The sequence below is a fragment of the Capricornis sumatraensis genome, chromosome 2, assembly GCF_032405125.1.
Source record: "Capricornis sumatraensis isolate serow.1 chromosome 2, serow.2, whole genome shotgun sequence".
NCBI lineage: Eukaryota > Metazoa > Chordata > Mammalia > Artiodactyla > Bovidae > Capricornis > Capricornis sumatraensis.
The window spans coordinates 18,703,841-18,727,444 of NC_091070.1; the positions used below are offsets into that span (position 1 = coordinate 18,703,841).

General features: G+C 49.8%; 1 protein-coding gene across 1 annotated transcript in view; it reads left to right on the forward strand.

The window, feature by feature from the left end:
- The window catches only part of DPF3 (double PHD fingers 3), a 222,206-nt gene that overhangs the window by 134,647 nt on the left and 63,955 nt on the right, over nucleotides 1-23,604 (forward strand). The window contains 2 exon segments of the mRNA XM_068964374.1: nucleotides 4,743-4,850; nucleotides 23,302-23,429. Of these exon segments, the coding sequence (XP_068820475.1) occupies nucleotides 4,743-4,850; nucleotides 23,302-23,429 (236 nt within the window).

Here is a 23,604-nt window from a genome sequence, read left to right on the forward strand (position 1 = left end):
ACGGTCCATGAGATCCAGGCAGCTCTTAAATAAGAGCTGCGTCACCACACAGCTGTACGTGCTTGGGAAATACATCTTCCCTGCCCCTCAAGCTCTACCTGGGGCTTATTACTCATCCTTCCAGCTCTGCAGACTTGGTCCAAATTGTCATCTTCAGCCACAAACAGTAACAGTGCACCCATCATCTGTGGGCCTTGGGGAATAAATACGAGTAAGGTCTGATCTAGTGCCAAGTTCCTTATATGGGAGGTTTTCAAACTACAGCTGCCTTGGTGAATCTCTGCTATTCTGGCTTGGAAGGATTGGGCTGGACCCCTTTTCAATACCAACTTCTGTAGTTCTGACGCCCTGTCTTGGTGGAGAGTCCCAGGCTCTCGGGCAGGTGTCGTCACCACCTCTTTCCTCAACTCTTTTTGCCCTCTAGTTCTTCGTTCTCTCAGCTGGCTCTCCTCTGAACCCAAGCAGGTGGGTGGGATGGGCGTTTGGGATGCAGATGACACCTGCCCACTCTTGGGATCAAGGGTCGACAAACTGGCATAAACAACAGGAAGGTAGATGTTGATTTCAAATAAGGGCAAGGTGAAGCTCTGTAACATCAACAGTGACCAACAGCGGGGCAGTGTGTCCTGTGAAGTAATGAGCAGGGAACCTCGGGCCACTCTCTGAGCTGCTGTGGGCAGAGCCCTTCTCTGGGTGGGCTTGAACTGCCACGGCTCAGCTCTGGTCTGGGGAAGAGGAAGATATTCTGATTCTTCTTTTCAAATCTATTCCCATCCCATTTCATCTTCTGAATTCTTAATGGCTCATGCTGTGTCTGTCAGAGAGGCTCATAACACTCAGGATCCACCTGCTGAATGTGGGCCATGCATGTGACAAGCAATTTACATGTGCAGGCACCCAGCTCGTCCTGCTGAATTTTCCTATGGAGCCAGTTCTTCCCACAGCCAGTGGGTGAGTTCCTGAGTGGGGGTGTGTGTATGTGTGTGTGTGTGTCTGCCATGCTCACACTTGTATATAAGTGTGCCTGGAGTTGCAGCTCAAAGTAATAGCAGAGCAGTTTGCTCAGTGGGGTGTGTGAATGGAGGGGTTGCTGTGGTCTTGGTTACTGGGAAGGCTGGTCACCCCTCTTGTCTCCTGCCTTCCTCTCCTCTATATCCATCTCATTTCCCCCATCCCCAGACTTCCGCCTTCAGGTTAATTTCCCCGGCTGCAGCTGTGCCTCCTTCTTCCCCACCCCCTCCTCCATCTACCACACAGACACATGGGCTTTGAGTTATGTGCCTCCTGTTCTAATGAGATAAACAACATAACTCTCACGGGGCTCTGCTCATCCCTGTGTAAGTGGAACTCCAGGGCTGAACGTGTTGGCCCTATAAAGGCACCCTGGTGCTTGTCAGCCCAGGGAGGAGGGCAAGGAAGGGGGCGGGAGCCCTGAGAGAGCTCTTGGGGGCATTTGCTTGTTGATAGGAGTTGAAGCAGGCATCAAAGGGGAGCCCGTTGCCCCCCTTGTGGCTAGAGGAGCAAAGAACAGTCATGTCATGCCAGATGGGGCCACGTGGGCAGAGTCCGCGCTCGTCTAAGTCAGCTAATTCCTGATAATTAAGAACTGATGTCTGCACGAGACTTCATGGCTATAAAGAGCTTCCTCTTGAATATAAGCTAATCCCCCAACAGTCCTTGTAAGGCAGGTATTATTACCACCTTTATCCTAAGGCGAGGAGACAGGCTCAGAGAGATATGGTGAGATTCCCAAGGTGACTCAAATGGGGGTGTGGGGACTCGTGCTCATCCGCTGCACCGTGGGGCTCCTCCATCCATCAGAGAAAGCTACAGAAGGAAATAAAGAGTCCCTTCTTCTGGGCATTCAAACTACTTCCTAAAGTGGACTCCCCCGGGAGAATGGACCTGCAGCTGACTGGCCCGAGGCCACTGACCAGGCAGTGTGGTGATGGCAACCTCAGGGAGGGTGGAGGACTCGGACAAGGGCTAATGGTTTCGACCTACAGTCACTTAAACCTTTTTGAGTGTGCTGGTCAGGACCAGTTCCTTTTCACGGACCCGTTTTCAGTCAGAGTGGAAATACCAGGGAAGCAGCCTGTGGGGCAAGAAGGAGCCTGCAGCACAGAGACTCCCTTCTTGGGCTGGGTGGGGTGGGTTCTGTGTTCAGTGCAACAGGTCCCTCTCGGATGGTTTGGAGGCGGGTGGAGGAGTCTCCTGGAGTCAGAAACAGCAGGAGCCAAGGGTCATCCACTTCCTGTGTTTCTGAAACTCAACCATTCTGGTTGAGAATGCCAGGCACTGTGCTAAGCTTTGGGGATACTTGAGATGGACATGACTCCTGCCACCTTGCATCTTATTAAACTGGTGGGGATGACAGTCTAGTAAGCACGCAGTTAATGATAATGGCTTGGGAAAAATACAGGAAACCTTGGGAACCTACCAGAAAAATGATTAGACTGGTCTTGGTACATCAGAAGGAACATCCAAGTAGTAACTCTTTGGTGCTTAGACATTCAGAGTTTCTTTGTCAGATATTATGACAGTCTATAAAGTGCGTTAAAACAAAGAGGTGTTCAGTCCGCCCCCCCCCACCCCCGGCATGGTTTGGGGCATTGGTGTTAGTAAGTTCTCCAGGTGATTTTTGGCTTCAGCCTGGATAAGGAATTGCTCATCCAAGATGAGGAGGGATTTTACGGGACCAGTTCTGGGATATGGAGCAGCAGGCCAGCCCTTATACTTGGCCTTCTCTGGGATCCTGGGGAACACCGGCCCCAGCAGTGGCCAAAACATCTGGAAGGGACTCCAACTCAAAGTACCCATTCATAGGAATCATAAATTCATTCACTTTTCAAACAAAGCAAAATTTTGTCTCCTTTAATGCTGGAGTAGTCGCTTCTGCTCTGGACCCAAACCAGTGTATGGGTAGAGATGACAACACAAATAAAAATGAATGAATGGAGGTATAACAGTGAAACTTTTGTAGATTTTTCTTTAAAAAATGCAAAAACGAAGACAGTTTTTCTCATTTTTAATTTTTAAAAGACTTTTTGATGTGGACCACTTAAAAAATCTTCATTGACTTTGTTACCATATAATTTGTTTCATGTTTTGGATTTTTGACTTTGAGGCATGTGAAATCTTAGCTCCCTGACCAGGGATTGAACCCACAAGCCCTGCCATTGGAAGGTGAAATCTTAACCACTGGACTGCCAGGGAAGGCCCTCTCTTAACTTTAAAAGCCCCAAAATGGAAGACAGAAGATGGGAAAAGGGTCCTGGTGTTTTGCACCCATGGTCTGAGGTCTAGGAAGGGCCCCTTTTATGAGGGGGCTGCCTGTCTCTGACAGTTGTCACGTGCCATGCTCATCTACAGAAGACGGAGTTGTGACCTCCATGAAAATGAACTGGAACATATTCTTTCCCTCACTCACTCAGCAAATGTTTTATTTGATTCTCTGTGTGAGCCGCGGTTCCAGTTCTGGGGATTCTGATGTCAGGCTTTTCTCTCTAATGGTGGGGGTGGGTCAGTTGACTTGCTGGTCTATTTGGGGGTGCATCGGGCAGGCTTTTGAATCTGCAGATCACCTAACCAGTCTTCAGCCCTCTTCCTCTGTCCTCAGCCTCCACTCCCTGCCCTCTTCTCTGGGAACAGACCAGGGTCTAATGTGGGAAGTCCACGTTCTTCCAAGGCTTCTGGATCCCACACTGTGTGCCCCGTGAGCCCCAAAAGTGTTGGCTGATGAGCAGGAAGGCTCCTCATGGGGTGCTTGGCCTGATACATGACGCAGGTGTGGTACTTTCATGTCAAAGGCCAAATCCAAGTGGAGGTTCCTGTTGGGAGACCATGTGATCCATAAGCCCAGCACAGGACTCCGGCGTGTTTCTTTTTGGTAAAGCCCAGGCAGGGATGTGGGCTTCCCTTGTGGCTCAGCTGGTAAAGAATCCTCCTGCAATGCGGGAGACCTGGGTTCGATCCCAGGGGATTGGGAGGATCCCCTGGAGAAGGGAAATGCTCCAGTATTCTGGCCTGCAGAATTCCATGGACTGTATAGTCCAGGGGGTCACAAAGCGTCGGACACGACTGAGTGACTTTCACTTCACTTCAGACAGGGATGTACAGATATGCCGGCTGTGCAGGCGTGGAGCCTGCTCCCAGGAGAGGCTTATATTCTGAAGCAGGTTGCCAGGGACTCCCTTCGGCTTTGGCGAGCTGCCAGCAGCTGTCAGTGGGTGGAAGAAGCCAGCGGGTAGGAGATCTGGCAGCCTGACTCTGTTTCCTTGAGATGTTTCCCTATCCAGGCTGTCCACAGGTAGACAAAATGACGCCTGCTGCTCCAGCCTGAAGGGCACTTGCTTGGCCTGGGCAGAGGGGCAGTTGATGGGCAGTAGCTGCACATACACGGCCTTGGAAACACCGTGATGGGGATAAATCTGGAAAAGTCCCTCCTGTGGTTTGAGGTCTTGCTAATCTTCTCCCTAGGCTAAGAGAGCAGAACTGATTTTGGTAACAATCATGGCTCACTTTTGGCATGTGCCTACTGAGACAGCAGTGTGGAGCAGTCAGAGCCCCAGGGTCCTGGGCTCAGGGGGCCTAGATTTTGCCTGGGTTCCACCATTTACCTTGCCACGCCCCTTCACTTCTCTGGGCCTCATTCTCACTGTAATTGAGAAGGTCAGGCAGGGTGGTTTCCAAGGCCCCATCTAGCCTGGAGCCTTTAACCTTTATGTCGTCTCTGTCCACAGGCCTTGCCCCAGGCCAGCTGTACACATACCCTGCCCGCTGCTGGCGTAAGAAGAGACGATTGCACCCGCCTGAGGATCCGAAACTGCGGCTGCTGGAAATAAAACCTGGTGAGTGCTAGGTGGAGCTTGGCTGGGCCGAGACAGGAGAGGTGGGGGGTGCTGGGCTGGCCAAGGACGAGGTTGCTCTGCGGAGAGAGTGCGTGTGCCTACACAGCGCTTTCAGGAATAAACACATTCACCTGTCCCCCACCCAATACCCCCAAACTTCTCACCCTCTAGGGGGTGGGTCTACAGGCCTTCCCCTTCCTTTTGTCTTTCTCTTGCTACCTCAGGAGAGGAAAGCAAGCAGGTGCAGGGCGGGAACAGGCCCAGGATGAATGACTTTGCAGCAGAGCTGAAAGAGTTGCAGCTATCTGGGGCTGGGTGATAGCTTCCCGGGGTTTCAAGTAAAGAAGCCTAGTCCCAGACTGTGATCTAAGGACAACGGTCCCCTGGGTACCTTCTCCCCGCTCACTGGGGATGAACTAATGGAGCTTCTTACACGGGAAGGGCCAGTCACTAAAAACTGAACCCATCTTGGACATAGAAATAAAAGTTTGAGTTCAGGATTTGCTTCCAGGTGACGCTGATGGCTTTGTGGCCCTGCAGAAAGAGTTGGTTAGTTTCTTTACTGGTCTGTTATTACACTTCCGAACAGATGGCTCTCTTCAGATCTTGTGGGCTGCAGTAAGGCCTAGTGATGGCCCTGGCTCCTTAGCTTTAAGGGAACCTCTGTTTTGGGGGATGCAGGAGCTGGATGGGACTCAAGAAAGGTGGTGACAGTGCTGTTAAGTGGAATGAAGGCAGAGCTCACTTGCCCCCTTCCACTGTCCCCAAACAGCACAGACCTGGCAGGGGTGGCTGTCTGGCAATACTACCTCACGCCTGCCTTTCCACACTCGCTCCCGAGGCTGCGTTTTTTTCCTGCAAAATCTCTGCCATACCAGTTGTTCAGATGCTTTCTTACAGTTCCATTGATAAGCATGCTTCAGCTGCTCACTCTAACCCAGATTTCACTTGTGCAAAAGTTTTATTTGTTAGGGATAGGTGGTCCATCCAAGTTCTCAAATGGCCTTGCCTCATTTACAGACCCTTACAGACACTCCAGGGTGATGACTGAGGTGGTCCCAAACTCCCTGAGATGCAGGTTATAGGAGAAGCAAGTCTCCTGGAGCAGGATTATGAGTCACATGCATCTTTTTACATTTTCTAGTAGCCACATTAAAAAAAAAGAAAAAGAAAACTGGTGGCAGTAATTTTTAACAATAGATTCTGTTTAACTTAATAATATTATTTCAGCATATTATCAGGACAAAAATTATGAATGAGATATTTTTCTTTATTTGGTATAGTTATTTAATTCCAGTGTGTATCTTAAGCTTTTAACACATTTCATTGTAAGCTAGCTGTATTCAGTGCTTGACTGCCACACTGCTGGTATGGTTCTAGAATTATACTCCAAGTGTGGTCTTGACCATCAGGATAGGCATCAATTGGGAGCTTTTGGACCTCACCCCAGACCTCCTGAGTTAGAATTTGCATTTTATCCAATCCCAAGGACTGCATCCCCAGAACACATGTTGAAGTTTGAAGATTTACAGGTGGCTGGATCACAAGTCAGGATGGCATGACTCCACACCATCTACATGTCTTTATTAAACAATTATCAATACAAACAATTTATTTTGGAGGTGCTGGCTCCCTCCTCTCTTGTTCCAGATCTGAAAGTGGTCTGATAAGTGATGAGGTAATCCCTGACTTGAGCCTTACCTGGACCCATTTTAATTTCATCCTAATCAGAGCTTTGCAGTAGGTGCTATAGTGAGAGGGTGAACCCATGCCTGTCGGCTGTGTAGACTTGAGTGAGGGGACTATTCGGATGTCTGTCCCTGGTTGGATGTGTCTCTGTGTTGGAGTATGTGAACCCTCTGGGTGTATTTCTGCATCTGTAAATAGCACAGTGGTACTTGGGATTCCTAGCCAGCCTTGCAGCTTCCTCATGAGGATCAAACAAGCAATATGTAATAGTATTTGCCATTTCTTACCCTTTCAATTAAAAATTTAAAAAAACTGAGTAGGTAATGCAGTCACATCCCAAAGATATAAAAGGATATGTTTTATAGTGAAAAATAAGACCCAGGCTTCAAAGAGGCATCAATGGTACCAGTCTTTGGGGATTCTTCAAGAGACAGGTTATGCACACACAGGGATTACATCTGTATGACTTTCCCTTCCCCTTTTCATGCAGCACAACCACCTTGCATTTTGCCCTTTTCCTTAAAAATGTGCCTCAGGCACTGGCCATGTCAATATGTAAAGAATTTCTTCTTTTCCACAATCACACGATATTCCATTGTATGAATGCACTACAACTTATTTAACCAGTTCAATTCGGTTCAGTCACTCAGTCACTTTGCAACCCCTTGGCAGCATGCCAGGCCTTCCTGTCCATCACCAACTCCAAGGGCATCTCATATGTAACTTGTTAAAGGATTTTATTATAAATGCTTGACATCAACTTTAAATTGTTGTCTTTATTCTTTTTTAAAGTCTTTATTCTTAATGTTTATTTAAAAAACCTTTATTAAGACTACTTTATATCAGACTAATTGGATTATCTTTTATAGAATCAAAACGTTTAGCACTGTAAACATTTCAGACATCGTTAACTCCAATTCTTTGTTTTACTGAGGTCCAGACACTCCAGTATTCTTGGGCTTCCCTTGTGGCTCAGCTGGTAAAGAATCCACCTGCAATACGGGAGACCTGGGTTCGATGCCTGGGTTGGGGTGCTCCCCTAGAGAAGGGAAAGGCAACCCACTCCAGTATTCCGGCCTGGAGAATACAATGGACTGTATAGTCCATGAGGCCACAAAGAGCTGGACATGACTGAGTGACTCTCACCTTCAGACAAGTTGGGAGATTTGCTCAGGCTTACGCAGTAATTCCCATGGGAACCGGCCGAGACCCCAGGTTGCTTGATTTCTCTCTTCACTGCTGCTCCTGCCTCCTCATGATAGTTGTACTAACTTAAAAGTTATCAAGATTTTTCCCTTAAAACTTTATTTCATGATTAGAAAACTAATATATTAATTATTAAAATGCATCCAAGAGATAGTTGAAATTTCTTCAGTCATAAATACCAGACATTCAAGTTGAATCTGCCTAAGCAAAAAAAAGGGAAGTGGTTGATGTAACACTGAATCCCAGAGTGGATTTGGGCTTCAGGCACAGCTGCATCCAGGGGCTCAGATGTTGTAGTGGGGGCTCTGTGTGTCTCTTTCCATCTCTAACACTGTCTTCTCCCCATGGGGGACGCAAGGTGGCCACTAGCAGCCCAGACTCAGCACTCAGCACAGCTGGCAGAAAGGCAGTCTCCTTCAATATCTGTGTTGGGGAAATCTCTGGAAGGACTGATTAGCTGACTGGGTTTATGTTCCCTCCACCCATCAGAGCCACCTGCGGATGGAGCACTCTGGTCGAGTCATCATTATAGCTAGTATCTGAACAACACACTGGTGGCTCAGATGGTAAAGAATCTGCCTGCCAGTACAGGGGACCTGGGTTTGATCCCTGGGTCGGGAAGATCCCCTGGAGAAGGAAATGGCAACCCACTCCAGTATCCTTGCCTGGAAGATTCCATGGACAGGGAAGCCTGGTGGGTTAAAGTTCATCGGGTTGCAAAGAGTCGGACACAACTGAGCAACAGCACCCACACACACAAAGCATTTTCATTTCTCATTTGCCTCTTCCTTTGGTCCTTAACCATAGCCCCGGGAGGGAGAGGGGAGGGAGAGGTGAAAGTGTTAGAAGCCCGTTTTGCAAGTCAGGGGAGTCAGGTTTCTGGCAAAGCCAAGGAGCATCTACTGTGCTGCTCATGTATCTGAGGACTTGGAGTCTCATTGTTGGTGGGACTGAGGCAAGAAGCTACGTTACCAGTGTCTGGTCCTTCTGGCTACAGACATGTACTCGGGCACGTGGGTCTCCAGGAAGCTGAACGTAGAGCAGCTGGGGTCACAACTGACTTTGGACTTGCCCCATCCTTGGGTCTAGGGGAAGGAAAAGGAAGGCCCCTAAGGCGGTGTCCTGTAGTACCATGTCTGTATCTGTGATCTTTGAGAGGTTTCCTTGGGCTCGGTCCTCATGCTTGGAGTAGATGCCGAGGTGGCTGCTCCTCTGGTGAAGGCCCAGCCTCAGAGACGGGCAGGGTCCTGGGGGAGGACCCTCTCTGCAAGGATGAGCACCAGCCTGGTTGAGGATGGGCCCTCAGAGGTGTAATCATATCCTCCGGTGGCAGAAGACCCCAGGCAAATCAGGCCTGCCCAAGGCAGAATGGCTCCTCCACACCTGCACCTAAGTGTTGAGAATAAACAATCCAGGGCTGGAATCAACAACTTTGCAAATGAGAAGAGATCCATCTCATGTGAATTTGTTCCCTCTCTGGGTAATCAGACCTACTCTTAAGCCTACTAAAAACCAAAATGAAACCCCCAAAACCTTGGGCCAAATGTTAGTCATTTCTGTATCCTGTTCTGAGTGTGTACCCCTGGGCCAGGCCTGGCTCTCAGGATGTGTACCACCTCACCAGCCTGCAGCTGTGGGTTATGAGTAAAGATGCCAGGGGAGCATCTGAGAGTTAGTGATAAGGAGCCTCAGGCTTGAACCTCAAAGCATCAGGGCCTATCCAGAGAACATGAAGCAGCATGACCAAAAAACAATGTACCACCCTCTTCCTGGAGGCTTCACATGTTTGGCTTTGAGTTTTTCACACAAGCCAACATTTCAGAAAAGGTCCTTCACCCAGAGCCTCAGCTCACTTGTATGGCACCTTTGTGCAAAAGTAGAAAAAGATCCCCTGGCTGGGCAGACATTTATAAATGATGCCACTTCTGGTGGGTTACGAGGCACGTTCTGGATCTCGGCTCCCTTCTGTCCCCTTGGCAGGTGTCTCTGCATAGGTAACACATGCCACCTCTGAGAGGCTCTGCCATTATCATTTATAAAATACACAGTCCTCAGCTGAGAGGACCTCTCCCCTTTTATGGGAGGGAATGTTCTCCCAAAGCACAGAATTGACTTGGAGAATATTTCAAAATGACTCTTTCTTATTTTTATTCCATTTGATTTGGTCTCAAAGAGAGCTGGGTTTTTTTTTTTTTTTGGTCCGTACTTTCGAGTGTGACTCAGGGTAGAACCTCTGAACAGAGTTCCTGGGGAATTTGCTGCAAATTTCTAGTAGGTGGAGGCAGTCAGCTGGGTGGATGGAGGCAGACCTCCATGGGAATGGGGGGCAGTTGAAGGGAACAGATGAGGAGCTAGGGATCTGCTCTCTTATACACGGAAGTGGAGCTGGGTCTAACCTGTTTGAAGGTTCATGCACAGTGCCTGTCAGTATTTAAAAATCACCTGCCCTTTGACCTACAAATTCTGTGGCTAGAAAATTTTATCCTATAAATATGGACTCCCAGTGGGTAAGGTTGTCCATAGTGGCATTGTTTGTAACAACAGCAGCAAACAGAGAATAGAAGCAGCCAGCAGGTCTTTTGGCAGGGGACTAGTTAAACATAGAATACATTCATAAAATAGGATAGTATTTTGTCCTTTAAAGGAATGAGTAGGAAAAAAAAAAAAAAAAAAAGGAAAGACATCCAAGCTATATTGTTTAGTGGAAAGAAAAAAGCAAATTGCCCAACATCATGTATAGTCCTCTTTGGGCAAACCTTGCTGAAAATTGATAATCAATTTGTCTATCCTGGGCTGAATCTCTTTAAATTTATGGAAACTGGAAGACTGAGTTTATGTTGGAAAAAAAACAAATGAGTGACCCAACCACCCTTGGCACCCTTCCGCCACCCAGTCCCCATGGCTGCCCATCCTCTCCTCTGTCTTCCCTCCCAGCCTCCTGGTGTGGGTTCTCCTGAGTTCCGCTTGACAGGCTCTAGGGATGCAGCTATGTCTACGATTCTTGGAGCCTCCCTTGGGCTCCACCATCAGCCTGTCGAGTCCTCTGGGGAGAGAGAGACAAAGAGTTCCCCTGATTTGTGAGAGATGGGGCATTGGCCTGGAGTGGAATTGTCTCAAAGCATGAGTTTCCTTCTATCTCAGACCTTTCCATGCATGATAAGGAGCTGCCACAAGCAATTTGTCAGGCCAGCACCTGGTTTGTCCCTTCTGTCTTCCTTTGTGATCCTGCCTGAGTCCAGCCAGTGGTGGGCAGCTTTCAGCAAAAAAAGAAAAAAGGCCAGGGTGGAATGTGGCTTAGAGTTGTCCTTGACCCCAGGTCTTCAGAGCTGAGAGTTTTGTCAGGAAACCAGGTCAGGGTAAGGGGTGGGGGATCCACTCAGGAAATTTGAGGGACTTTGGAGGAGATCTCAGCCAGGGTTGCAGAACCATCCACTTCTGGTTCAGCCCTACACAGCCCAAAGCTCATCTGTGACATTGCAGGGTGGGGAGTCGGGAGCCGACAGTGGCTGCTGCGAAGTCATTTGTTCTTGGGCTAAATTATACGCGGATGGAGTACTCCCCAGGCCTGCTGTCCTCATCCCATCTCCCTCACTGTGAATATGCCATCCTGCCCATGTTTCTTTACTACTTGCTGAAAATAAAAATGTGTCTGTGTGGGGGTGGAATGAGGCTGAGAGCTGGGGCGAATTCTTTGGAATTTGAAAGCATTCTCAGCGTCCCTGGACCTGTGTGTTTCTCACGCCTAGCATCATCCCTCCAATCAGCCTTGAATAAACATCTTGCAACCTCCTACTTGCCTGGGCATCTGAAGGACAACACACACAGCATTATTTCTCTCCGCTGACTGACAATGGAGTTCAGTGTTCTCTGCATCTTGCATTTGGCTGCAGGGGCAAATGCAAGGTGTTTCATGGTGCAGCCGTCACAGTTCAGGCAGTGTGAAGATGGGCAGGGGCCTGGTGCCGGGGAGGGGCCTTCCCTGGACCATTGCCCCCAGGAATGGAGCTCTGTCTTTGTGAAGGGGAAGCCGAGCTGGCAAGAGAGAATGGTGGATAGTAAATATCCATCAGAAGGCCCTGAAGAGTGGGGCAGATATTGGGCGAAAGCCAGCTGATTGAGAAAGAGCCTTTAACTTCACCTTTTTTTTTTTTGAATAAGGAAAAAGGGCTGGGAGCAAGCTTGTGTCCTTCTGGGTTCAATGCTCAGATAGTTTGCTTAGGTCAGTTTAGCATCTTCTCGTTCCAGACCTTTAGGTCCTCGTGGTCTGGACAGGCTTTGTTTTAGAGGTTGGGACACTGTGGCATGGAATTAGGCAGTGAATTTCCCAAGGGGCATCTGTGGTGAAGCCAAGGAAAGGAACCTGTGGGGGAACCTGTTGGAACTGGCAGCATGTTGCTCCAGGACTCAACACGCACATCCATCCTGGGGTCTCAGTAGGGCTCCTGGAATGTTCCTGAGGCCTTGCCAGTCTCCTTCTCCTCCAGGACCCTTGGGGACCAGCATATCTCTTTCAGATTCCAAGGGTGATGGGAAGGAAGGCAGCCAGGAACAGGGTTCTGGTTCTTTCTCTTTTTTTTGGCTGCTGTTCAATGACTGGGCATGATTGACCAGGATAATCACCACCTCCCCCACATGTTATTGAGGGAACATGAATGGTTGGGCAGAAACCCTTGGGGGATGGTAGTTGAAGGTAAGGCCCAAAGCAGTGTGCCATAGCCAGCCACCAAGCAAGTCTCAGGGACCCTCGGGGGGTGCCTCTTAAGGAGGCAGTCCAGGCCTGAGTCTGGCCTGCGGGGGCAGTGATGGAGCGGCCTACTTTGCCCGCCTAGGGTGCTGTCCCTGCAGCACCGAACTGCCAGAACTCTACAGATGGGAGCGGGCCGCGGCCAACTTCCCCAGCTTTTGAAAATCCTGCATCTTAATTAGTTCCCTACTGCTTTTGTACATGGCCCACATTTTAATAGTCTCCGGGCTTCTTCCACCATTTGCTCTCTGATGTTCGGCTCGATTTCTCTTCTCCTCGAGACAGTCCCTCCGACTCCTCCGGCACCCTCCCAGCCCCGGAACAACTTAGGGAACGCCGATGTGCCAAGCATGTAGCCTGAGATTGATGAGCCTGTCAGCTGGCTCCCTCTGGCCCCCCACCCCACCCCCGCTTCTGTCTCTCCTCCTCACAGGGATGAGCCGGTGGAGGGTGGGGGGGTGTGGTGTGCGAGATGGGGGCACGCAGGGGAAGGGACCCGTAGAGCCCCCAGCCAGGTGTGAGCCAACGGACAACGTGACCTTCTGCCGCTCTGCAGAGGAGTCCGGCTGTGTCCTTCCGCGGGGGGTGAAGGACGCTGGGCTCCCCACCCCATCTGTCAGTGCTTATCTGTCCCTGCGCGGGGGGGTTGCCTGAGCGTGGTACGGCCGAGAGAATGGATGCCTTCAAGTGCATCGGGGGAAATGACCAGTCATTTATCTCTTTCCTGCAGTGTCAAGAGCTGCAGCCATCCATTCTGGAGGCCGGCAACAGCAGCTTCTTCAGCTCTTCTTGGCCTCGTGAGCCGGAGAGAGGTGGGCAGGCCCCTCCACCCCCGGCTTCGTGGCCTCCTGGTAGTCTGGGGCCAGGCGCCGGGTCTGGGGGAAGGGGCCTGGGATTCTGGGACTGTCCTGTAGGGCTATGGGAGCCGGGGCTGGTCCAGGAATTGGGCAGCCTCTGGGAGTCGGCCGGGCTGTGTGCATTGTGGCTGCAGGGACTGCACGACTGGATTTTGCAGCTGGGCTTGGCGGAGCCACGTTTAGAACATAGCTTGTGAGACTGTCGCCCTGTTATACAAGGGCCTGTGCACTTGTATCTCTCCCTCCTGGAAGGTGCACAGTTTGAGTTCAGAGGCCCATGCAGTACTTCATCTGTACATCCCAACACCCAGTACCCGACTTCGCACATAGTAGGTGGACAGCAAAGGTTTATGAAAAGGATGAAGGAAAGAAAAGGGCCTCGTGGTCTCTGATCTCGAGCTTGAAGAATGTGGCTTAGTTCTCATCATGCCCCTTGCACAGAGGAGGGAGCTCGAGCAGGCAAAGGGGAGCCTTTGGGGCTAACCTGGCCTTCCCGTCCACTGCCCAGGCCAGTCTTGGGGGGGTTCTGTCCTGGCTTTACCATCTTTCCTGTCTTTGGTTTGAGCTCACAGGGGGGCCTTCCGTATGTCGAACAACTGTGCTCTGCAGGAGAAAAGGCGTCCAAAAGGAATCACAAGACCTGGGTTCAAGTCCCGACCCTTCCACCCCTGGCTGTGTGATTTTGAGCTGTCACCTAACCACCTTGGCCTTGATTCTCCATCTGTGAAATGTGTATTGTGGCAGCTGCTCTGCTTGTTTGCTGGGATTTTTCCGAGAGTCCCGCTGAAAGGTGGGGCTGGAGGGCTTGGCAGATGTGAAGAGGCACCACTGATGCCACCCCCACGTAGCACTGCTGGGTGGGCTGAGGGGACCTCAGCTGATGCTGTTCCTATCCCCAGTGTGTGCTCACTGCAGGCAGCTCACCACCCAGCTGGCAGAGTGTGTGCCATGTGGCCAGAATGGGAACACATTCTGCCTTACAGTCTTTAAAAGCCCAAAGCTAGCACCTTCTGTCCTGAGAAGACCTGGCATCTGGCTATGGGATCTGCCTTTCCCAGAACCACAGCTTGCCCAAGTTCACCCCTGTGTCCCAGGACTCGGTCCTCTGGCATCTGCTGTGGGGAGCACAGAGATAAACTTGGAAGGCTTCCTCTCTGTTTCACAAACACCTGTCATCCCATGGTACTAGGCTGGGCCTGCCTGCTGGGTCTTTTCTCCTGCCCTTAGGCTAGGCCGATCTGCCTTCTCTGAGAACTGCTCCTTTGTGGACTTGCCCTGGTGTAGCTTCATTCCTTTGTCCCTTGGCACTGGGCACCCATTCTCCACACCTGGCCTCTATCCTGATTCACTGTGTGGGGATGTTCCCTGCTCAGGGGCCAGGGGACTGCCCTCTGGATGTATCTAGCCACCAAGACGTAGGCATCATGAGGACAGGGCCCTTTCCTAAGCACTGGCTCATTGGTGGTCCCCTCACTTTCACCTTCAGTTAATTTCAGAATGATCCTATTGAGATATATACATTGTATTGTCACCCTTAGCTTGAAACTGCCCGTGTCTTCAGAAGCTGTTGTTGTTCAGTTGCTCAGTCCTGTCTGACTCTTTGTGATGCCATGGACCACAGCATGCCAGGCTTCCCTGTCTTTCACTCTCTCCTGGAGTTTGCTCAAACTCATGTCCATTGACTCAGTGATGCCATCCAACCATCTCATCCTCTGTCGTCCCCTTCTCTTCCTGCCCTCAATCTTTCCTAGCATCAGAGTCTTTTCCAATGAGTCGGCTCTTTGCATCAGGTGGCCAAAGTACTGGCACTTCAGTGTCAGTCCTTCCAGTGAATATTCAGGGTTGATTTCCTTTAGGATTGATTGGTTTGATCCCCTTGCAGTCCAAAGCAGTAAGCTTTCTTGCAGAGGCCTACACAGCCCTTCAAGGCCCCAGCACTCTCTGAACTGGGCTCTTGCTCTCCCCCTGGCTCACTGTGCTCTGGGCAGACAGACCCCAGCTTCAGAGCCTTTTTGTGCTAGCTCCTTGCCTAGAACATCCTTTCCCGATAAGCAGTGTGGCCCCCTCCCTGCTTCTTCAGGTTCGTGCTTTCCAGACCACGTTTAAATGTGGATCCACCCTCCCATCACTCCTGATGTTCCAGATTCCCCTATTGCTGGCCCCCGCACCCCCTCTTTGTTTATCTCCAAAACAATGATTACTATCTGCCATTCTGTGGGTCTTGCTTGTTTATTTTCTGTCTTGTTTCTACGCCACTAGAATATAACTTCTACGAGGACAAGAATTTCTGTCTCTTGTTCATAGCTGTGTCCTCAGCACCTAGAACAGAGCCTGGTACACAGTAAGTGCTCAATAATTACTTGTCAAGTGAAAGAGTAGAGCACGAGCTCGTCCATGTAGTTCTGCTGTGATCTCCAAATCTTCTGGACGCATCCCCCTTTCGCACCCCCCACCCCCCAAATTGGAGCAGCATCTCAGCTCTGAGCCGAGTCCCACCCTCGGCCTCCTCTGTCCTCTGCTCCATACTTGGCTTCTTTGCTTCCATTCCCCCTGGGCCCATGTCCAGGTTGGGGGGGCTGTGTCTCACCACATCTGATGGTCTGAGTGTATTAGAAGGGGAGGAGTTTTGCTTAGAAGTGCAAGGAGAGGGAGACTGTAGGAGGTGAAAAAGAGGCTCTCATGAACCGAGCATCTCCCTGTCTAAACTCTCTATGTCCGTGATCTCATCTGGCCCCATAACCACACTGGGAAGTGGACTTTGTTCTGCAGACGAGGAGAGCAAGGCCAAGTGTGCTGTGCAGGGTACGAGACCTGAGATTTCACCCCAGCTTCTCGCACTTTCCAGTGATCGGTATTCCCTTGAACCATTTCATCACTCCATCCAGTCCCGCTGTCCTTCCCCTCCCTCACCTTCCCGCTAAGTTCTATCAACTTGGTTGGTCCGCTAACCAGCAGAGTAGTGAGCTTTCTCCAACAGTGTGGGTGTTTTCCTGTGTCTCAGAGGTGGGAGATTGCTTATCTGTGGTGCCAACCTCTGGGTGCTGCTTCCAGGGGCTCATCCTTGCGTGTTGGCAAGGGGTAAGGGGGTTGGCAGAGCAGAGGGTGGGGACCACAGGCCTTCTGGGGGGCATGATCAGTCCTCCTGTGGTGTGGATATCCTGGGCTTCGAAAACGAGTGGTAACAAGGACCTGCAGGGTGCAGTCTGGGTGATGGGTCCTCATTGTGAACCTCATCTATTTTGAGCTTTATGAATCACAAAGCAGGGAGTCAAACGCAGCCAAGAAAATGGCACCCCTAAGGAATGAGCAGATGGATTCCAGGGGCCCGCCACCATCTCAGGAAATCAGGGCTTCAGACCCCTCCAGTCTCCTTCCCTGTGGGGTGAGTGATAGCAATCCCCTCCCCCTCCTTCCCCGTGAGCCTGAGAGTCTGGTGGGCATAAATGAAATAATGATTCTTAAGCATTTTGCTCCTTGTATAAATCCAAGGAAATGTGATGAGCTTCCTCAAAATAATAAGCAACCAGAATAGAAGACTGCACGTTTGTATTTTTTAAAGAAAACTAGAGTCAGGTGGGGAAAAAAAAATCTGAGCACTCATGATGTAGCAGGAGGACTGTCTGCCATTGTCTGTGGGATTTCTCCCTCCTTTGCACCATGGCTCTATCTCCAGGCTCCTGCGTCAGAGAGAGCCTGTGATGGATGGACGGATGGATGTGGCTTGTCGGGGTGTTTCACCACGATTTCCCTTGGGGCAGCCTGTCTGTCGGCAGAGCACAGCCTCCCCAAAGATGGTATCTCTTGCAAACTCGACAGCTAATAGACAGCTCCCCTCTTTGTATATTTCCTCAAAGAAGAAGTGTCTTAATCTGTTTTACATATGGCATATTTTATTATTATCCGTATATGACTTGCAGGTTCCCAGTCCTCCGTCCCAAGCCAAAAAAAAAAAACAAAAAAAAAACGCATGAGGAGTCAGAGGCTCCATGAGTCTGTGACATCCAAGCGTTTGCATTTTTAAATGACCTGGGATTTAATTACTCACCGCGCTCCCATGTTGCACTTTCGGGTTCGTCTTGCCTGCATCCTGTTAATGAGCTCAGTGGCTCCAACAGCCCAGAGGAAGCCTTGCATTTGGTGCGTTGGGTGGCAGGCTTGGGGCACCTATGTCAAGTCTGGACTTTGATCTTTACCCGAGAGGATGGCTGCCCCGTCCACAGCCCTGGAGAGAAGTCACTGCTCTTCACTGGTGATTTTTTGTTTTGTTTTGCTTTTATTTGTGCTTTTCTTTTTCTTTTTTAAAAAGACTTCTATGCTTCAATCCTTGTTTGTCTAAGAGGTTTTTTCTTATTTGGAAACCGATTTGCTTCGGTTTGCACAGAAGCTGTCTCTGGTGTGATGGATCGTGCTGGAAGTCACCCAAGGAGTATCTCTGTTCCCAATTAGAAGTGGAGGCAAAGCTGCGTATGGGGGCCCGGGGAGGCGGCTGGCTTGGGTGACAGCTGCTGCCGCTCTGGAGAGAGTAACGATCCGTGGGTTTATATCCATGTGTATAAAATCAGGCTAATTTAAAGATGAATTATGTGTGTGTGTTTTAGACCATTTTCCTCTAATGTTAAGTGTTTGATGGCTCCTGTCAGGTGATGTGGTCCCCAAATTTGCATGAGGATCAAAATGAATATGCTTTAAAAAAATTATTAAACCATATATCCAGATGAGCCATATCAAAATAAAACTGAATCAATGACGTCCCTACAGGCTCTGTAGGGAGTGTGTCTAGGACACGCATTGTGCAAGAGCTTGGACCTGTTACTTTATTTTGCCTTCATGCTGGGACCTCCTGTAATCCAGAGGCAGGGAGTGTACCCTCTGTTTCCTTATGGAGAGGGCACTGTCTAGCCTGTCACTCTGACCTTGTGGGGTTTACCCATAGTGCTTTGAAACCAGGGTTTGCCAGGGGTCAGCTAGAATGCTGTTCGGGAATGGCTCTCAGATGGGTATCAGGTAGACAATGCTAACAACTGTATTTAAAATGTCCTCCCAGTTTTGAGAAGCAAAATTTTAGCAAATGTTGCTTTTAATGCTATAAACCTGTAATGTTTCATAGGGTAACCACCAGTCACGTGTGGCCATGGGACACTTGAAATGTGGCTAATCTGTATTGAGTTGTGCTGAAACTGTAAAATGTACACTAGATTTCCAAGATTTAATGTGTATGAAATAATGTAAAATATCATGCTAATTTAAAAATACGGATTACATGTTGAAGTGATAATGTTTTGGATATACTGGGTTAGACAAATTGTATGTTAAGACTAATTGTACCTGTTGCTCTTTGCTTTTATAAATGTGGCTACTAGAAAATTTAAAATTACATGAATGGCTTGCAATATATTTCTGTTTGACAGTGTTGCCATGCCATTAAGTCAGAATCATTCAAACTTCAGTGATAATAACATATAGCATTTGTAAGACACTTAGCACACCCTGGGCTCTTTACATATATGATCGAATTTTGAATCTTAAGCTTTAAATAGGAAAAGGGTGAAGAAAAAAATTGATAGCCTCTTTTCCCTGCTGTTTCACACACTAGTTTTTGTGGGGATCTTTTCAGAGTTTCTTTATGGGGTATATTACCACATTTAATTCTCATGCTAACACTATGAAATAGATACTATGATAATTCCCATTTAACATATAAGGAAACAGAGAAGAGGTTGAAGTAACCAGCCTGTGGTCCTTTGGCTAAAACATGGCAAGGCCAGGGATTGACTTCAGGGGTTTCTGAAAGCAGAACACCCATGAGCCGACTGAATGCTTTGGAAAATTTCTCTGTGACCCTGGGAAGGTCTCTATGTCTTTCTGGGCCCCATATTTCCCATGAAGGGATTGGACTCTGGATGCTGTTGGCGGGGAGGGGCGCTTCCAGCTCTGCAAATGTAGGAGAGCCCATTCAACTCTTTCCATTTTGCTTCTCTTCTCCCTCTTGCTTCTGACCTTGCACCCATCTCAGAGGGCCAGGACCAGAGGGCCAGGTGGGTGGATGGAATGATCAGAAAGCAGGATGGAGGAATAGCGGGGGAGGAAGAAGGAGCAGGGGGAGGAGGAAGAGAAAGTTTCCCAGCGATGGAAAATTCTGTGAGTTCAGTACTGTTGTGCCGAGTGAACACCCCATAGAGATGTTCACATAGAACACAGTCAAAGACCTTGACACAGACCTGCCCTCAGCCTCAGCAAAGGTCTGCCTTTTATGTTGAAATATGAAAACTGTGGAGAGGGTCTAGGAATGCAGTGAAATGCACAAAGGTGTGGAAAAAGACTTTTCATGGAAGGACCAGATCGAGGCAAGGTGAAGTTCATACAGACTAGCAATTAGGTGAATGGGTTCTGAGGCAGACTGGGGTTACGGCAGGATTTTGCCCCTGACCAGCTTTCTGATACTGGGCAAGTTCTAAGTCTCCCTAAGCTGCAGCACCCTCATCTTGAAATGGGATGATAGCTGTACTCACCTCTTGGGTGGTGGTGGGGATTAAGTGATACATGGCAGTAACAGCTGACACAGTTTGAGTGTTTACTACCTACCGGGCATTCTGCCACATGTAGATCGTGCTTTTAATCTTCCCTTGTAGTTCAGTCAGTAAAGAGTCTGCCTGCAATGCAGGAGCCCTGGGTTCAATCCCTGGGTCAGGAAGAGCCCCTGGAGAAGGAAATGGCGACCCACTCCAGTATTGTTGCCTGGAGAATCCCACGGACAGAGGAGCCTGGCCGGCTACAGTCCATGGGGTCGCAAGTGTCGGACACAACTTAGCGACAAAACCCCCACCAGCAGGCATTCTGCGTGTACACAAACACATCAGTGCTCGTTGGGGCTGAGCCTGAAAACTACTCCTAACACAACGAGTGGGGCTCTCGTCACCATCTTTACTGCGTCTAGGAAAGATCCTTTGGCTGCATTCTTGTTCTGCTGAGTGGCTCCCGGTGAAGTTACTTAACTTTTCTGAGCCTCGGGTGACTCGTTTATAAAATGAGATAATTAAAGCAGATGATCTGTAAGGCCTTCTTAGCTGTAAAATACTGTGCAGTTCTGGAAATAAATTTATTTAGTGTTGAGAAGGCTGAGGGGGATGCTAAAATATGAACTTCATATATATATAAATATATATGTGATTCTTATAAGTTTGAAGGATGGTGAACAGCTGTTCTCTTTTGGCTGAGGACAGGGCATGAGGCAACACATTTTAATTGTTTGAGATTAGACATTTGGAAGCCTTTCCTGACTTGGGAGAAAGACTAATGTGTCATTGGAGCAGGCTCTAGAGCTGCACACTTTGAACTCATCAAGGCAGACGGTTGGCTATTTTTCTGACACTGAGATGTAACTTCATCACACAGTCCTTCCCTGAAGCCTTGATCTTAAATAGATACCCCACCCCCCCACGGCCCCCAGCACCATATTCTTCCTTCACATTTCACCCTGCTGTTTTCCTCCATAGCATTCATGACACTTTGCATATTTATTTTGTGCTTTCCTGGTAGCTCAGATGGTAACGCATCTGCCTGCAATGCAGGAGACCTGGGTTCGATCCCTGGGTCAGAAAGATCCCCTGGAGAAGGAAATGGCAACCCACTCCAGTATTCTTGCCTGGAAAATCCCATGGACTGCGGAGCCTGGTAGGCTACAGTCCATGGGGTCGCAAAGAGTCGGACACGACTAAGCTACTTCAATTCACTTCACTTCACTGCACTTAGCACTTAATCTCTGTCCTTTTAGATTGTAAACCATGTAAAAGCTGGGTTGGTCAGTATTTCGCTCATCTCCTGTGTACCTGGTTCTAGCATAGTGGTTGTCACATAGCAGGTGCTCAGTAAATATTTGCAGAATGAATAGATGGGTGAATGAGTTTCAGGGGTGGTTGGCTTGGCGGCAGCACTTCTTGGTAGAAGTGAACCCTCTGCTTGCCTTTTTTTGGTAAGAAAAATCCCAAAGACCTTACCTTTCAAGAATGTTAGATACTGTTTCTCCTTCTCATCATCATCTCCTGGGGTCTGATCACACGTGCGTGTGAGTTTCTTCAGTTTTGATGGGCTGCCCGAGCACCCTTCCTTGTGGGCTGGTCAGCCTGCCTCTGGTTCTAGTGGAGGAGACAGAAGGGGTAGCTGGGTTTCATTTGAGGGGGAATAAAGCCCAAGGGCTTCCCTGGTGCCTCAGATGGTAAAGAATCTGCCTGCAGTTTGGGAGACCTGGGTTCCATCCCTGGGTCGGGAAGATCCCCTGGAGGAGGGCATGGCAACCCACTCCAGTATTCTTGCTTGGAGAATCCCCATGGACAGAAGAGCCTGGCGGGCTACAGGCCAGCGGGGTTACAGAGAGTTGGACATGGCTGAGCGACTGAGCACACCCATACAAAGCCCAGTGGAACATGGCTTGGTTGTGCTGGCTGTTTCCATTTGCTCCCCCAAATCTGCCTTTTGTCCTTCTTTGCACTGCCCTGTGCCCCCGGAAGCTGACCTCAGTGGCTTTATCAGTGAGGTTCCCTTGACCTCTGGCTTCCAGTTGAGGTTGGCCAATGGGAGGATGGAGCAGGAAGACGAGGGAAGGAGAGAGTGGCTGGGCGTGTGTGCCTGGCTCTCTGGCCCACAGGCTCACAGAACTTCTACACGAGAGCTTGCCCAGGCTCTCTCCAGGTCTTGCAAACACGCTGTCTCTGTCCCTCCAGGAACATAATGCTCATAACTCCCTACTGTTAACTCCCCTGGGTGCTTCCCCGTTCCTTGTCCCCTCATTCCTGTCCGCTCTTCTGTGAATAGTCCCCACACTGGACTCCATACAGATGGACCATTCGTTCCCTTGACTATTTGCTGGGGCACCTCACCCTTGTGGTCTTGCACCATCTTTCCTGATAGAGGCTTGGGACCATGCATCTAATTGCGGGGTCTGGGGGTATGAGTTACAGGGTCTAAAGAGAAGGTTGGAGGGATATTTTGTAGTTAATCTGAGTGTGATCACCTGTTCCTGAGGTTTCTGTTTTTAATGAAACAACAACAACAACAACAACAACAACAAAACTGACCAAATCACCCACCCTCTGGGTAGGAGATGGGAGGACTTCTCGAGAAAGGGGGTTCAGTGTCTCTCTCTGGTTTCTCCCATGGGCAGGGCTGGCTCTGGTTGCCACTGCTTAGGTGCCCCATGACCTCCAGCCCCAGGAAGCCAATCAAACTCGGATGTCTTCAGAACACATGGCCTGACGTGCGGGCACTGCAGCTCCTGGCTGCTGACTGGGGGCCTGTTAGGCATCCGGTCTTTCATTCTGCTTCTTCCCTGGGCTTCAGAGGCCTTTAGTTCCCCGGTGAGTTGATTAGAACAGCCTCTCTGAGGTTGAAATAGTTTTTCATGGAGCAGACTGGAGCTGGGCAGCCAGCATGGCCGCGGGGAGGTCATGGAGTTGACAGATGAGAGTTGGCATGGAGGGAGAGGATAATAAGACTTGAGGCCAACACTGGTGCACCGCTTTAGAGTTTTCAAAGTGCTTCAATGTGAAGGAACACATTTATGCTCCACAACGTGGCCTGGTGGAGGGGCTGGGCATTGTTACCCTCACTTTGTAGGTGTGCAAAAAAGGGCTGGGGTGGTGGTCCTTGAGTGCCTTGCCCAAAGTCACAGGGTCGGAGAGTGGCGGAAGCAGGACAGAGACCCTGCCCGTCTGACCCTGTGTCCATCAGGTGCCCCTCCTACCCAGCCTCCGCTGTCTCTGAGGAAGCAGGTGGGGCTGGGCTCTGGCTAGGAGACTGGGAACTGGAGACGGAAAAGCTGGACTCAATTCGAGTGTTTGTGTTCGACCAGGAGCAGAGCACGCAGGCCGTCTCAAGTCCTTCTCAGATGCTGCAGTTCCTGCTTGCCCCCCTCCTGTCCCTCCTGTCCTGAGTGGGCTGACGCTCCTTTTCTGGTTTTCAGAAGTGGAGCTGCCCCTGAAGAAGGATGGATTCACCTCAGAAAGCACCACCCTGGAAGCCTTGCTCCGTGGTGAGGGGGTGGAGAAGAAGGTGGATGCCAGGGAGGAGGAGAACATCCAGGAAATACAGGTATTTCTGTGCTTGTGGGGTAGCAGGGGTGGGGGGAAGAGATGGTGACCCCGAGCATCACCGCCCTGCCTCCAGAACTGCAGTCCCAAGTTGGGGCCTCCTCTCCAGGGCCAGGACGGCATCTCCACTGCCCCGAGGCACCATTGCTGGGAAGCTGGCCTCTGTCTCCCCGTTC